Source organism: Abramis brama, assembly GCF_963993115.1.
Source record: "Abramis brama genome assembly, chromosome: 19".
NCBI classification, from domain to species: domain Eukaryota; kingdom Metazoa; phylum Chordata; class Actinopteri; order Cypriniformes; family Leuciscidae; genus Abramis; species Abramis brama.
Genome location: NC_139981.1, coordinates 6,312,044 through 6,328,021, shown reverse-complemented (window position 1 = coordinate 6,328,021; position 15,978 = coordinate 6,312,044). Strand labels below are relative to the sequence as shown.

The following is a 15,978-nucleotide window of genomic DNA, read 5'->3' as shown; positions in this document are numbered from 1 at the left end:
TGTACATTTTTATGTGTAATTCACCGAGCAAAAATATGAAATACAGGCAACTCACAAGAAGGCAAGTTGTATAGGGTAATATCAACTGTTAGTGGTATATCTATAAGTCAATAACTCTTCAATCTGTGCTTTGCAATGATGCTGATCTCAACAGAAACGCCGTATTGTCAACGTCTGTGCTGGAGGACAGGCCACAGTAAGTCTGATGCGAAACTCTCTTTGTGGCAAGACTGAATCCAGCCTGGTCTACACAGCATTGCTGCAGTGTTACAGGTGCCGTCACAGTGGAGATGAAACATTATCGTTGATAATGTTTGATATGTGAATTAATAGGGCTGTCAGTCAACTACAAATGATCAAAATTGAATCAAATGCATAGTTTATAGTCTTTTACCTGCATATTACTAAACATAAATCTTTTATCTTTTATGTTAAATTTGAGATATTAATTTGATAATTGTGATCATTTTTACATTTATAAATAGCAAACCTACAGTACTCCACTCTGATGAACCTGTGACTGTTCAGTGATGCTGAATCCTTTTGGCTCTGTCTCTCTATCCCCTTGCCTTGCTTTTTCCTTACTGTTCACTTTCTTTTTCATTTGTTTTTCTGTTTTTTTTCCCTTCCCCTCCTCTTCTATCTCTGGCCCGTTTCCTTCCTTTGGCCTCCTGATGAACTTGTTGGCCTGGTGGTTTTGTGCACCCTGGCCCACCTGTGCTTTGTGACCTCAGCAGATGTTACCCATCACCGTCCGCAACATGCCCTCAATAAGCCCTCTAATCCTAAAGCGCCTCAAGGTACATCTCTCTCTGCCAACCTCCCACCCTCCCATCCCTTCCTTACGGATGCCAACCTCCATCCACCGACTGCCAGCCAGGCCTCTTAGTGCCACCTGTGTTGAGTTCACTAACAAAGCTCGAACAAACAGCCGGGGTTGAAATATCTTAGCCAATAGTTTCATTGTCTTGATATGACATAGTCCACTTGAAATACACTTCTTTCCTAAAGTAATGTCCAATTCACAAAATTTATAGGCTTATAAACTGTACCCCACAGCAAGAACTTCTGTCAGGCCCTCTCTGTATTCTATGTCCATCTGTTTTAACTGGACATTATCTCAATAAAATTCTCTAATACATAATGGATTGTCCTTATATGTCTAGTCCTATGATAATGTTGGGGCTAAGGATCGTTCAGGTACTTTTGAGCTGATTTTGGATATAAAAGATTAATACAGCTACTAGAGAATTTTGCGATGCGATTAAATATTTAAAATTATTCAAATTTGGAGTCTTTTAGTCCAGTTCTGTTTTAATCAGTAACATTTACAATACAGTTCAATTTGTTGTTTAGTTAATACATCAGATATCATGAACAATAAACAATTTTTTTTTGTAGCATTCATTATATTCATAATGTATTAAAGGCCACATTTGTCCTGGTTATGGTGTAATTACGCAAATTAGTTCAGAGTAATATTAATTGATATGCACTTAATGTAGGTTTAGGGTTTGTTTTAGTGTTAGTTTCTTGTAATTATGCATAATTTACTGTTAATACTATAATAGTAAACACATTTAACCTGTATTTAACACATGTATTTAACACATTAAAATAGTTTTCCCATGTTAACTAATGTTAGTTTATGCAAATTGTTAAAAATGTATTTGTATAAGTGGGAATTAACCAAAATTAAAGTATTTTTCTTTATTTAATTTTAGATATTGCATTAACTAATGTTGACATATTATCGTGGAGTGTTACTAACTGACTTTCAGAACATATGCATTTCAAATGAACAGTCTTTTTTTAGGAAAACAGACCAACAAAATCTTATGACATCAACTTGCACTCATAGGCGTGTCCAATTTGTTTGTCCAATCAGATGCTCTAAAGAAATGTTTACAGAAACACTCGTTAGGCCATTTCATGGGGTGTTCAAAATGTATATGTTTTATTCTTCGTCAGTCTACAATGACTCATCAGATTCCTTAAGAACAGTAAGCAGGGCTCCAGCCATAATAACAAAACAAACAGAAGTTTACAAAAACAATGACAGTCAAAAGATAACACAAAAATGAGACCGCTTAGCAGAAAAGTGAGGCTGTTCTAAAAGGCTCTCTGCTTTTACTGCCCACTCCAGGAAGTGCCCCTGGCACAGGTTGACCACGGTTGGCACCCGTCCTCCATCTTAATTCTACAGGTGTGAAGTCTGTGCACCCCAATTTCGAGTACCATGCTTGGAGACAATGGTACAGACTGTGGAAGACAATAAGTGTTAGGGAAAGATCTTTGCAGCTGATTGGATGGGTCTCCGAGTTAGGTCGGGTCTGTGCATTGGATGGAGATCATGGAATGTCTCCATTTAATGGATCCACATCTGGCCTCATAAATCAAATCTCGACAAGTCCTGTCAAGGAATAAATGGATAAAATATGGATCTGAAGCTGATGGATGTGTTTCGGATTTCTTTGAGCTTCAGACTTTGCTACTGAACGGAGACCATGAAAGGGTTTTCTTTGTCACGGTATCTGCTCTATTTGTGGTTAATCAGGCTTGTACACGGTTGCCAGTATGTAGGAGGTCTTAATTTTCTGTCTATAGTAGCAGACTTGGAAATAAATGCTTTTAATGGAAGGAAAATTATTCGAAGTTCTAACACCAAATGTTCCGTTTGCAGACTAAGCCTCTTTAATGTTGAAAACAGACATTTTAAAAATTAATTACACAGCAGAAATCTTACATAATCAGTTTTCCTCATGGTCTCTTTTCAGGAAGAGTAGGATATTGTTTAGTCGAGTCTTATTTCCTATTTTCACATCCCTCTCACTGTGTAAATACTGGACACTTTCCTGTAGATGATTTTGTTTAGTCTCTTTTTGTATTGAAGGTCTCGTCTTGCTCATAACTGAGAAGTACCCAAGATATTTTAAAACAGCCATAAGTGGATCATGTAGAGCAGTGGTTTCCAACTGGTCGGACACCTGGGAAAAGCTATGCTAAATGCAATTGATAAAATTAATAGGCTTAACGACCTTTCAAAGGGAGGAGAAAAATCTTCTCATATATTTTGTTCTTTGCGTAAAAGGCTGTGCGTCCAATCAAACTCACCGGAAAAAAACATGACTACATGGAATTTGAGTTCACTTACAGTGAGGATCAGATTCGAGGTTTCAGTTTTAAACAACAAAATATTTTGGGTTGCCACTTCATGTCCAATTCTAAATGGCATCTTTAAAAAAAAACTCAGTTGGGAACCACTGATGTAGACCTGACTGAAGAAGTTTCGTGAGGCCACTAGCAAAATTGTAGGGTTTGTTAAGTTTTAGACATTAGTTAATGGTTAGTGGGCCACTAAAGAGGTTCTTAAAAGCATTCCCCAACTTTTTCCCCAAAATATTCCCCCCACTATTTTCCAAACATGGTACTCTTAAAAACTAGAATAACATCAATCATCTCATCCTGACCCTTGACTTTCAACTCAACCTTCAAACTTGGATTCCTCTCAGCTTCAAATCCATTGTTTCATCATTTAATTATTGTAAATATTTTAAAAAAGAAAATCAAAATCACATTTTATAAAAGATTTTGAGTAAATATTCCATCAACAAATTTGCTCATTCTTTGATTTCATATCTCATTATTGTGAATTACTGGATTTGAATCGGAGTGGATCATGCCACTGATGTTATGAATTGTTATCCAAATTATTTCTTTATCTCAGATGCTAACTTCTTGTCTCTCAGCAGGGCGAGCCTGGAGCACAAGGACCACCGGGACCTCCTGGCCCCCCAGGGCCTTCAGGGACTCCTGGTCTAAATGGTGCTAGTGGGCCCCCGGTAAATCTCACTTTATTTATTTATTTATTTATAACCTGGATAATGTACAGTCAGCTTTTTTTTTTGTTGTTGTTGAAAAATAAACCCCTTTGTGTCATGTGTGTAGAGGAAACCAGCTTATAAATCATACTATATGATGTTTTACAGAAAGTTTTCTGAGATTGGTAGGTTTAGGGGACAGAATATACAGTTTTTGCAGTATAAAAAAGTGTGTGTGTGTGTGTGTTTTAACTATCTACCTAATCTTTTTTGGCATAGGGTAAACCCGGAGAACCTGGAAAACCTGGAAAAGACCCAAGGGTGAGTATTCGAATACATGCATTGTCATCCTTACCTTCCTAGCACGGATACTCGACATCAGAAATCTATATTGCTTCAAACTGAAATGTTGTTTCTTTTTCTTTGATTTTAGATGCTACCGGGGCTGAAGGTAAGCTTGAAAACCACACAGCTGTCCAGCTGCACTGCAATGATAGTATTTTCCACAGGCGAGTCATAAACAGGCTCACATGAAGTTCACACACAGTTCAGCAGCCTACAGGGTGGGTCTGCTCTGTCTATCCCAGTACAGAAGGGGTGGATACGCCATAATTGATTAACCGTGTTGCTGTTGGATAAGTATGTATTTCCCCTCACGCGTTAATTGCCACTGAGTTTATACTGGGGAATATTAATTGTGCTCCATTTAGAAGCACTAGTCCCTAATAGGAGCGTACTTCAGCTCTCTATAAAGATTGTCTGCCGGCGGTCTATATAAGAGCTGTAACTGGAGGCTTACTCCTTTGGACATGAAGTTCCCAATAAACGAATACCACTCTGCTTATAGTCCCTTTTAAACAAATTCTCAATAAAAGCCACAGAGCAAATAGGTCTTGGATGGATATTTGATTGTTTTTTATTTTGATTATTTTTATAGGGTGAACCCGGTGTACCTGGACTTAAGGTGAGTGTGTCCATCAAAGTTCACGAGTAGACATTTATTGTTTGTGTTATCTGAAAAGCCATTTTTTAAATCCCACATCTTAGAACTAGAAATTTGGCACTGCTGCTGATTGCTTAAACAAAACGGATCCTCCTTCTCAGAGGAGCCTTCAGGAATTAAGCAGAATGACGTATCAATTAATCATTCGGCAGAGTGATTGAAAACCTCTAAGTTGCAGGGCAGAGCCCTTAATGTCATGCTTATTAATCGCTATGCTAGATGAAAAAATTGAAACTTGGAGAAAGAAGCTTGGCACGTCATGCTAGACCATGGATAAAATATTAGTGGATTAGAAAGAACAACAATTCATCTGGTCAAACTCTTACCATTTGCTTTTTTCTCTAACTGATTTTTCCCCTTATCTCTCAGGGTGATCGTGGTGAAGGAGGTCCAAGTGGACCTGAAGGCCCCAAGGTAAGAATCTGTAACCTTTGACTGGTTTAAGCAGCTTAAATAATTAACCTGCTCCACAGGTCACCCATCACTTCTGGGTCAACCCATTACATAATCCCATACATCAGATTGACAGCCCCCTTTGAGTCTGATTCCTTTTGTTTTGTCAATCAATGTCTTGAAGTTTGGGTGCAGAAAAAGGCGTATTCAAATTACATACTTTATTTAATCAGGGACTCCAACAGAAGAGAGTGGGATTTCATCTAAAAGTGTCATTAGGTGTGACATCAGATACCCAAAACATATAGTTTTGATTAAGCCAGTGGGACGGCACCTTTATTGGTTGAGTTTAAATACCACTGGAGCACTAGAGGATTTAGACAAAGTACCGGCTGATAACAGCATCTGTTTGGGGTTTTACTGTCTTCCCCTTCAGCAGTGTGCTTAACTCTAAAGTCATTGAGTACATTATCCCTGAGGTAATGAAAGATTGAATTAAGATAGTAGATGGGGCTTAGTGTAATGCCTCCTATGCTTACAAAGCTTGAACAAAAATATAGTAAAAACAGTAATAGTGTGAAATATATTTACAATTTAGAATAGCTGTTTTCTATTTTAATACATCCTGTGATGGCAAAGTTGAATTTTCAGTAGCCATTACTCCAGTCTTCAGTGTCACATGGTCCTTTAGAAAGATTTATTGTTATCAGCAATGCTAAAAAGAGTTTTATTAAGTGCTTCTTAATATTTTATTTGAAACCGTGATTTTTTCAGGATTCTTAGATAAGAATTTATTTGAAATAGAAGTATTTTGTAACATTACAAATGTCCGTACTGTCACTTTTGATTAATTTAATGCGCACTTGCTGAGGATGTAACCATATATTCTAGAGAAAACTATCTTTTGGTCTTTTTTTCTTTCTTGAATACTTTCCTACACACAATCAATCTTTCCACACTTGTTTCCAGAATAGCACAGAACAGTGGGTCAAACAGCTTAGCCTATGTGAAGTTACAAGTGCATTGATTGACACTTTGTGAGGGATACATGTTGGCACAAAAACCACATATAATTTTTTCCATGTGAAATTGAATTTGCTTTGCTTTGAAACAACCTATATAGTTCGCAATCTTGGATTTGAGTTTCGCTTTTACCCGTGGGAACTCTGGAACAACCTGCATATCGATTCCCATCCAAATCTACCTTAGTGAACTTGAGCTTTCTTCCATCAGCCACATAGTTCATGTCCAACACACGCACCCAGTCAATATCTAAAGCTAGATTGATAGTAAGCATGTCACACAGTGAGCTTATGGAAAATTCCTCTATTCTAGAGTTAGACTGAAGTAGCTTTGTGTTTGTCACGTTTATGTTGACTTTTTTAAACTTAGCTCAGGTGAAATGTTTCGTGCTATAGCAGAGAAGCAGTTAGTTTGCACAACTGCACCACCTTCTGGATACTGGCAAGTGTTGCGCTCATAAAAACTCACAAAACCAAAGATTTATGAAGGCAGGTCAAAACTCATTCTCCCCTGTGTGCTGAGGTTGTCTCCTGTCAGGCCTCTCGTTTCTATTCAGAAAAGAGACGTCTTTACATTCATCTGTGAGAGAGGCAAAGGGCCAAGTCAATGGCTTTACAATTAAAAGGTTCAAATCAGAGGAGACATGTTATCCGGCACATTACCAACACCATTAATCAACAGCAGACTTTGTCTTCCTCCCACGAGACTTTATTTCTGAAAAATTACTGTCTGTCGCCTTCATGGTTGTTTAGTAGTTTACTCAGCAAAGCCAAACCATACAACATTGAATAGCACAGAAATGTTTGTTCAAATAATTCCTCCACTAAACAGGAGACTGAACTGGTTGTTTAGATAAATGATGTTGTGAACTGAAACTGTTGTCCTGTTGCTGTTATAGATGTAAATTAATTGCAAATTAGTTGTTTTGGGCTGAGGAAAAGTTTATTTTGCATTTCATAGCATACTGATCACTTTATTTGCTTTGTTTCTCCTTAGGGAATTAAAGGAGACGAAGGACTGAAGGTAAGAAACTCATTTGGTTCTGCTTGCTATTTTTTTAAATAATGTTTGGAAGTTTAAAAGTAATATAATTTTGACATGTTAAAATACTTTCAGCGGTAAGTAACCTATTCGTAGGTCGATCAACTCCATAAAGTGTAAACACTGTGTCTTTATTGTGCTGTGAAAACATTGATCTGTTTGTTTGATCTCGACCAGCCCAACATGGCAACATTGACTCAACCAATAGCATTGGTTTGGGGGAGGGGCTAACTGTTTGTTTAACCAATGGCAGACCAACTTGCAATTGCGTGTGGTGACACATAATTTGCACACTTCACCTTTACATATTTTGTTGTTGTTGTTGTTCTGTGTATGCAAATCTTATATTTGCATTCAGTTTTGATTTTCATGTCATCTTTGTGGTTTATTAAAGTGGTAACACTTTACAATAAGGTCTCATTTGTTAACATTTGTTAACTACATCAGTTAAAGGATTAGTTCACTTTTAAAAAAAATTTTGCTGATAATTTACTCACCCCGATGTCATCCAAGATATCCATGTCTGTCTTTCTTCAGTCGAAAAGAAATTAAGGTTTTTGAGGAAAACATTCCAGGATTTTTCTACACAGAATGGACTTCAATGGCAACCAACTATATACCAACGTTCAAAGAAGGTTCAAATGTCCGTCTCAATGCAGCTTCAAAGTCTCTACACGATCCCAGTCGAGAATTAAGGGTCTTATCTAGTGAAACGATCGGCCATTTTCTAAATATATATATATATATATATATATATATATATATATATACTTTTTAACCACAAATGCCCGTCTTGTACCATCTCAGAGATCGCACACGACGAGCGACGATCGTGTAGAGACTTTGAAGCTGCATTGAGACGGACATTTGAACCTTCTTTGAACGTTGGTATATAGTTGGTTGCCATTGAAGTCCATTCTGTGTAGAAAAATCCTGGAATGTTTTCCTCAAAAACCTTAATTTCTTTTCAACTAAAGAAAGAAAGACTTGGATATCTTGGATGACATCGGGGTGAGTAAATTATCAGCAAAACATTTTTTGAAAGTGAACTAATCCTTTAACTTGACCTAGCAGTGAGCAATGTATTAATCTTTGTTTATGTTAGTTAATAAAAATACAGTCGCTGCTCTCTGCTTTTACCCATGCTAGGCTGCATGAATGAGCAGGGAGTTCTTGCCCTGAGGTGTGTTTCCCAAAAGCATCGTTAGCCAACTATGGTCGCAAGGTCGCTTGTACACTTGTTATTGCAGTGCACTCTGGGATTGAATAAGTGCGCTCCATAACGTCCACTGTGGTTATGGACACCACTACAAAAGGCTGTCCCCTCAAAAATAGTGCCCTGTTTAAGGGTATAGCGGGCGATTTCGGACACAGACACATCATTTTCAATTAAGCCTGAATTACTTGGTTAGCTGGGTCAGGTGCATTTAATTAAGGTTGAAGCTAAACTTGCCCTCCATGAACTGAGTTTGACACCCCTGGCTAAAGCATCTTGAAGGAGCAGTATAGAGTATAGAGAGTAAATCTAAACATCTAAAGATTTATGTTTGTATAACTGAGGCATTTGCTCCTACCGAAGACATACATCTGCTGGAGTGATTACACAGTTTCTCACTGGGGAGGTTCTGGCCTGTAAAGAGGAGTGGGACACATGTAAAGTTTACACCTGCTGATACACAAATAGTCCCTACAGGATACAGCTATCCAGACTGTCTAACTGCTTAATGCTGAATGTTGTCCTCTAAAGCCAGCAGTGACAGACAGCCTCACTGAACTCATCTGCGTAAGATTGGCACAAATACATGAGAATGTGTTTAACATAAAAATACAAAATGCCTCTGTTTAAATAGATCAAAATAAAATACAAGATACTGTGTGAAAAAATGTATCAAAATAAAAATACAGTATTTCGTCATTTGAAAATACACAAAATACATATAAATTAGGCCATTCCGTGAAGTATCACTATTAGGCTGAAATTTATCTGGACCTATTCTGAATGCAAAGAACATTTTACAGCTGTTTCGAAACTTTTGGTTTCATTTCACCCACCTCTTCCCTTCCCCTAAGTTATTACTTTTTTTAAAATATATTTTTCAGTGATAGCTAGTGAACTCACCAATTATAGACAAGCTGATGATTAGTTTTCATTTCCTTACTGTTGATGTGCATTTCATTAGCGAGGAGTATCATTGATGTGCATTTCATTGGCGAGGAGTATCCTAGATTACTTAATATGGTGACACTTTACAATAAGGTTCATTAGTTAACAATAGTTAATTATCTTAGTTAACATGAACTATTGTTAAATAATGAACCTTATTGTAAAGTGTTACCCTTAAAATATTTTAAATGACATTAAATAATAGTTGACAGCAATTATTGGATTTTTGCAACAAGTAGAATTAAACATCACATTCTCAGCTTCTTGTAACTTTTAGAACTCAAAAATTCAAAGCTAAGCTTCTTAAAGGTGCAGAAAGTGATTACTGAGAAACGCTGTTGAAAGTGGATCGGACTGAGCACCACAACACAAAATCCCTTACTGCTTCTGACTAGCAAATAGCTTATCGTGGTTTCTGTCTGTGACGTAGATAAAGCATACCTATTTTTTTTATTATTATTATTTTTTATATATATATATACTGTATGTCCCGTCACAAACTTACTGTTTCCTTTAGAAAATACTATACAAGAAAGAAATCTGTGCTCTCTAAACAATTTCATGGGGGGTGTATAATAAACCCTGTGTTCAGATGAGAGAGCAAGCTGAGGCTTGAGTCCATAGGCCAGACATCTTATGTGAACTCTGTCCCACCGAACTCCTTTACAAGCCTGAGTTTGATGGAATTTTCATTTCCTCTGCACATCCTCTCCTCCCCCCGACGTCTGTCTCAGGACCACCCTAGAGCCCTATAGTCAAACGTCCTGATGCTCACAGGATCAGAGGCTTGCTTTAGATCATCATCCTTATTGATTTATTGTTTCTGGCTTCTTTATTTGGATTGTGCCAGAAGAAAACACTTTCTCATCTCATGGTTTTGTTTGGGATTACACAATCCCATGTCTGCATATGTTCTCCGGTTGGCCTCCAGCGGTTTGTGTGTATTTGTGGTGTACAGTTTGTTTTGATCTGCTGAAGATGTTCCCATCTGTGCATTTGTGTAGGGTGAACAAGGGATGGATGGGCAAACAGGAGAGAAGGGGGAGAAGGTACTCTGAGCTTGAGAAATGTAGTTTGTAGTGCATTTAACTTTTGGTGTGTGTATGAAGCAAGAATCTAACTATCATGATATCTGCATGGCATTGCATGATCAGCAATGTTCTCAAACTTCTTGGATATAAACTGCAACACGATATAAGAGACTTGAGATTGAGAACTAAAGTGGACAGGAAGGGTTTAGTGAACAACGTCTTAAATTCTGCTCTGTTCGTTCATTCATTTTCGGGTCTCTTCTAAATGTGCATTCTTATAACTCATCCACCTTCATTGACGTGTGCACCACTTGTAGACACCAGCTTATGTTACTAAAGTGAGGACTCGCAAAGGCTGAGGGCAGGACATATTCTTTGCAACTGAAACCAGGATGTGCACAAAGACATATGACTCAGTACCGGAGTCATGCTGGGAGACCAGAGGGATTGCACGCTAAGAGAAAAACAGGCCGCTAGCTTCAAGACATTCCCTCCTTCCTTCATCTGATCACCTGTGCATCTGATTTACGGGCTTCTAACCCTGCTGTTTGTGGAGAGTCCCCTGTTACACACAGCTTGATGGACTTAGCACACTTATTTTTTGCTACCTGCCGTTGTCCCTGCCAAACACATGCTGCCATATTGTTAGGTCTGTTGTCATGACAGTGTTTTGTGTTTCTGTATTGGAGCGGTCTGTTTAAGTATAAGAATTTTTTCATCATCAGACTCAGCAGATGTGCCAGCTGGGGAACTGACAGATGAATAAGCACATCTGCAGCAGTGCTATATTTAGTATTTTCTATACATTTATATACATATACATCTTGATCAGCTCCTCTAATTGAATGCAGAAAGAGTTTTTTTGTGTGAGTTTGGGATATGATTGAGGTTGCAGGCTTGGGACCAATAGCCCGCTTGTTTGAATATCATTTAGGGATTTACATGTAGTTGCTATGAATATGAATGCTATGAACACAACACTGTATGTAACAAATTAATGTAACAAAAACGAACCAGAAAGTGGTACTTGCATATTTTATTGGACATAGTAGTTCTAATAATTCCATGATACTCTTTGAAATACCTTGAAATGTAAATAACATGATAGACTATCATTCAAAATGGGTTTTTTTTAAGAATCATTTATAATACAGTATACAGTATTTATAGCAGTAATATTGTGAAATATTACTACAATTTAAAGGATCTGATTTCTGTTTTAATATCCTGTGATGTTAAAGCTGAATTTTCAGCATCATTACTCTAGTCTTCAGTGTCACATGATCCTTCAGAAATCGTTCCGATATGCTGATTTGGTGCACAAAAAAACATTTATTAGCATGATATTTTTTTTTTTTGGAAGTTTTTTTTTGGGACATTTTTTCCCGAGATTCTTTAATGAGCAAAAAGTTCAAAAGAACATCATTTATTTGAAATAGAAATCTTTTGTAACATTATAAATGTCTTTACTGACACTTTTGATGAATTGAATGTATCCTTGCTTTATAAGTATAAAACAATTTAAGAACTTTTGAACATAACTATGTTTAGTGTACATAATATGGTAATAATCAAAGTTTTGGACAATCCTATTATACAGTTTGAAATAAAATAATTATATTAGTGACCAAATTTTTTATACAAAACTATTTCTTGTAACTATATTTGAACTTAATATTTGTCTAGATTCCAGCTTTACTCACTATGTTCATTCTCACAACTGACTTCATGAGGTGCATCCTGGGATACTTTGCGAACTGTATCGAAGTAGTTCACATGTGCAACATGATGATGACAGTAAAATGTCTTTTAAATTAAAAAGTTAGTTTCATAAAGAAATTCTTATGTTGGCACAATTTATGTTTGTATAGATAACTCATTTCAAGCATTTTAGCATAATAATGAGAAACAGATTAAAACCAGTGTGTTCAAACTTTGAACTAGTATTATATTAACAATGTGTACCATCACTTTACTATGGTACCGACACAGCTCCTTTTTGTTGGGGAAACTGCTTTCTTCCATCAAAAACATCTGCCTTTCTCATTAATAGGCAGTACTAGGTTTTGTGTCGTGAAAGCCAGTGAACATTTATGAGATAAAAAGGAGATAAGCAAACGCTAAATTTACTCCTTTTACTCCTGCAGCCAACAGTGGGTGAGCCTCATCTGTATTAAGTGAGGCTGCTAAAGACCGTCTGTATTTCCCTCTAACTGGAAGAAATGCAACTCACATTTACAGAAACAATCAAACGTGCACACACACACACACAGAGTAAAAGACAGATGTACACCCACGTAACGTGTGTTGTCCCTCTGCCATTACACTCTTATGTCAAGTAGGAATGAGAGATGATGGCGTGACATGAATTTAAAGAACCTCCCAGTGAAGTGGACCTCCAAGATCAAATGAGAGCCGCTTTGTTTCTTTCTCTTTGACATTGGCTCTCAAAACTTCTCAGTTACACGCTCCCCTCCAGACCGAGATTGCTAAAATGGAGAGCCCAAGGGCTATTAAAGCAATAAGTCAGAAGAAGCCGTGCATTACAGTGATTTTACAGGGTTTTTATGCACTACATAATTGAAGTTGTAGTGAGCACTTGCTTTAAACATAAATCCAACATAAAACAAGAACATTAAAAAAGAATTGTTCGGCAAAACAGACAGTGCTGTCCCAAACTCAGGCCATTGGCTGGCGTGAGTCTGGCCACACCCAATCCGAATGTTCAATCAAACAGATTGAAATTACGCTTGGTGCTGCTAGTGCCTCAAAAATCACACACTGTGTCTTTAAAAGTCAGAACTGAATTTTTAATAGTTGTTTTTCTCTTCAAACAAGCATCCTTTGTGCCTCAAAGAACTTGAGCAGTTCATGATGCATGTCTATATATAAATGGAAATTATTAGGTTTATTTTGGAAATTCCTTTCACCCGTCTTCCCTTTATACCTCGGGCCAAGAACGTATACCAAGCTCTCGTATTTCATAGGAGCCAAAGCAAGTCATTACTTATTATGAACTGTCCTGAAGGAATCAATATTGTCAGCAAAGAAGGCAGCCACTTCTTCTCAGTGCTGATGACTGTTCTCTTCACCTTCCCAGAGTGCCCCTCAACTCCAAAGGCTCCGTCCTCATCATTTTTAGCCTGAAGATTAGCACTCCCATAAATCACTTGCAGCCCGTGTCAGTCCACACACTAGCCTCTGCCCCACCAAGTGCTCTTCACTCTAAAATAGAAGCAGACGGGGTAGAATGAGACATGACGCTGGGCAGCAGGGCCTAATGGAATGGTGTGAGTTGATTGGAAATGAAGAAGATCAAAGAGACTTCCTGTTTTCAGCATGGTCCAAGAAGTTTCTCTTTCATTAATTAAAGTGATCAACCATCACTACATCATTCCATTCCCTAAACGGGACGGGTATATGCAGTCGGACTCTTTCATCTACTGGGAACACGCATAAACTCTCATACAACTTGTCCAAACCCAACCGCCCTTTCTGGTCCCTGATTGGACGGTGTTTATGAAAGCAGCTGAGTATGACAAGCAGTCTTGTCTCAAGCCCAAAAGCACACCAGAGTGCCTTGGATCATTAATACCCTCTCAAAATGCACACGTGGCGTCTGTCTCTCTTGATAACCTGCAACCCTCTCCAAGGTCTGACCACTGCACCTGTCAAAGCGGGTTATGCCAAGCTAGGCTCTGCCATCTGCCCTCTGCTCAGACTCACTGGAGTCTTCATGCCATCTTTGACCTCTGCCCTCGACTGCCTGTTGTCTGGCCGCCAGTCTTCGAATGTCATGCGTTGTTTTCTGTAGAGGCTTTCTGGACATGTTGTAAAATGCTTCCCTTGTGGCACTACCATGTAATGTCATGATTGAGGACTGACTAATCTACCTGTTTGTTTGTGTGTTTGATAAAACTACTAAAGAATCCAGCTTAGTTTCCATACTGGTCAAAGCTGGTTTATGCTGATTAGATGTGCTTTGTCTAGCTGGTTGACCAGTGAACTATTGCTGGTTTACTGTGTTGGGAAAACTTTGCTTTTAAATGCAACACATTACTATGTTGCTTTAATTATTATAGAAAGTATGGTGTTAATATTGACTTACTTTTCCTCACTGTCAGCTGACTGAAAATCTCTTTCCTCCAGTGGAAGTTCTTGGCTTACAGTCATCTTTTCCATTAGAAATACATTGGAAATGTATATTTTATATTGGAAATGCTGAATTCCACTGGAACAGCATTTTGAGAACATAAATCTCAATTTAACAAGTAAAGTCACATTTACTCTTGTTCACTGTTGAAATAGCCGTTGCAATCGAAATCTGCACTATCAGGTATTTTGCTTGAGGGCGAAAGATTTCCCAACACAGATTTGGTCACACGCTTTGACCAACAGAAAGCTGCATGGTTTGAAAGTGACTTCTGTGTGAGCTGTGCTTCATGCATCGCTAGATTCACTACAATGTTGACAATTGACCAAAAGATTACTTAATTAATGTGTCTATTTGACACGTTACAAGTCCCAACACTGCCAGCACATAGAGCACAACTTGCAATACAGTGGTGAGCAGATGTGCTGGGCAATTCTGGTTTGTCATCATGTCTAACAATCTGCTGAAGCAAAAGTCTTTCAGTGGTGTTTTGCATGTGTTATGAGTGCAATCTTTGGTTTTGGCTTGTGAATGTGCGACTGCTTAAGTATTGAAATGATGAGTAATTGTTGATGATTTTGCAGGGTGAGCTAGGGATGCCTGGAATGCCTGGGAAACAAGGAGTGAAGGTAGTTCACTTCTTCTGCAGCCTATATCTAATCCCATTCCCTTTTACCCATGATCCCCAGCCTTTTATAAAGAACTATCCTTTTTTCCCAGAACCTTGCATGCTCTTCCAGAAGCATTCCATTGCTAAAATGCTCCTTTGAGAGCTCAATCTTATCTGTTATGATTTTATGTAGAACTGCTTTCACACCAAAAGGCGATTAATAGCTCATTATTACTGTACACGGCTCTGTGGAATACTTGATTCTGATCACTGATCACCACTGAAAACAGATAACGCAGGCTCATCCGGGTTACTGAAGTCAGCAGCGCTATACGCTTGCTAGGAACGGTTTTTCTTCGTGGAAGTTTTGCATTTGGTGAGCAAATAAAATATTAAAACTAAGTCAAATCAATATTTTGTGTACAGGTATTTAATTACACCATCCAGTATTGTGGACTCGCTCTCGTTTCATACAAACGCAGCTGCTGCCATATTGTTTTGTACACTGTTGGATTATAAGGTACAAACAGGAACGATTTTAAAACAGTTTAATCTGAAATCAATATCTCTTATCTCCATAATTATTTATATGGCGAAATGCTGTGTAATAAGTGGTATGACTGTGTACTGTATCTCTTAAATGTCCGTCTAGTTTGAACTTGCCGCGCTAGCAAACTGCTCTCTCCGTGGAAGCTTTGCGTTTAAACACCTAATAAAATATTTAAACTTAGATCAATAT

General features: G+C 37.9%; 1 protein-coding gene across 10 annotated transcripts in view; it reads left to right on the top strand.

Annotated features, from left to right (window-relative positions):
• col13a1 (collagen, type XIII, alpha 1) overlaps positions 1–15,978 on the top strand; it is a 101,716-nt gene that overhangs the window by 65,188 nt on the left and 20,550 nt on the right. For 3 of the 10 annotated variants that reach the window (XM_084093525.1, XM_084093520.1, XM_084093518.1), the window contains 9 exons: positions 735–800; positions 3,750–3,842; positions 4,101–4,142; positions 4,255–4,272; positions 4,759–4,785; positions 5,194–5,238; positions 7,237–7,263; positions 10,450–10,494; positions 15,214–15,258. In XM_084093525.1, coding sequence (XP_083949651.1) covers positions 735–800; positions 3,750–3,842; positions 4,101–4,142; positions 4,255–4,272; positions 4,759–4,785; positions 5,194–5,238; positions 7,237–7,263; positions 10,450–10,494; positions 15,214–15,258 — 408 coding nt within the window. Of the gene's footprint in view, positions 1–154; positions 197–734; positions 801–3,749; positions 3,843–4,100; positions 4,143–4,254; positions 4,273–4,758; positions 4,786–5,193; positions 5,239–7,236; positions 7,264–10,449; positions 10,495–15,213; positions 15,259–15,978 lie in introns of all 10 variants that reach the window. The other 7 variants (XM_084093523.1, XM_084093522.1, XM_084093521.1 and 4 more) reach the window with 3 other exon arrangements.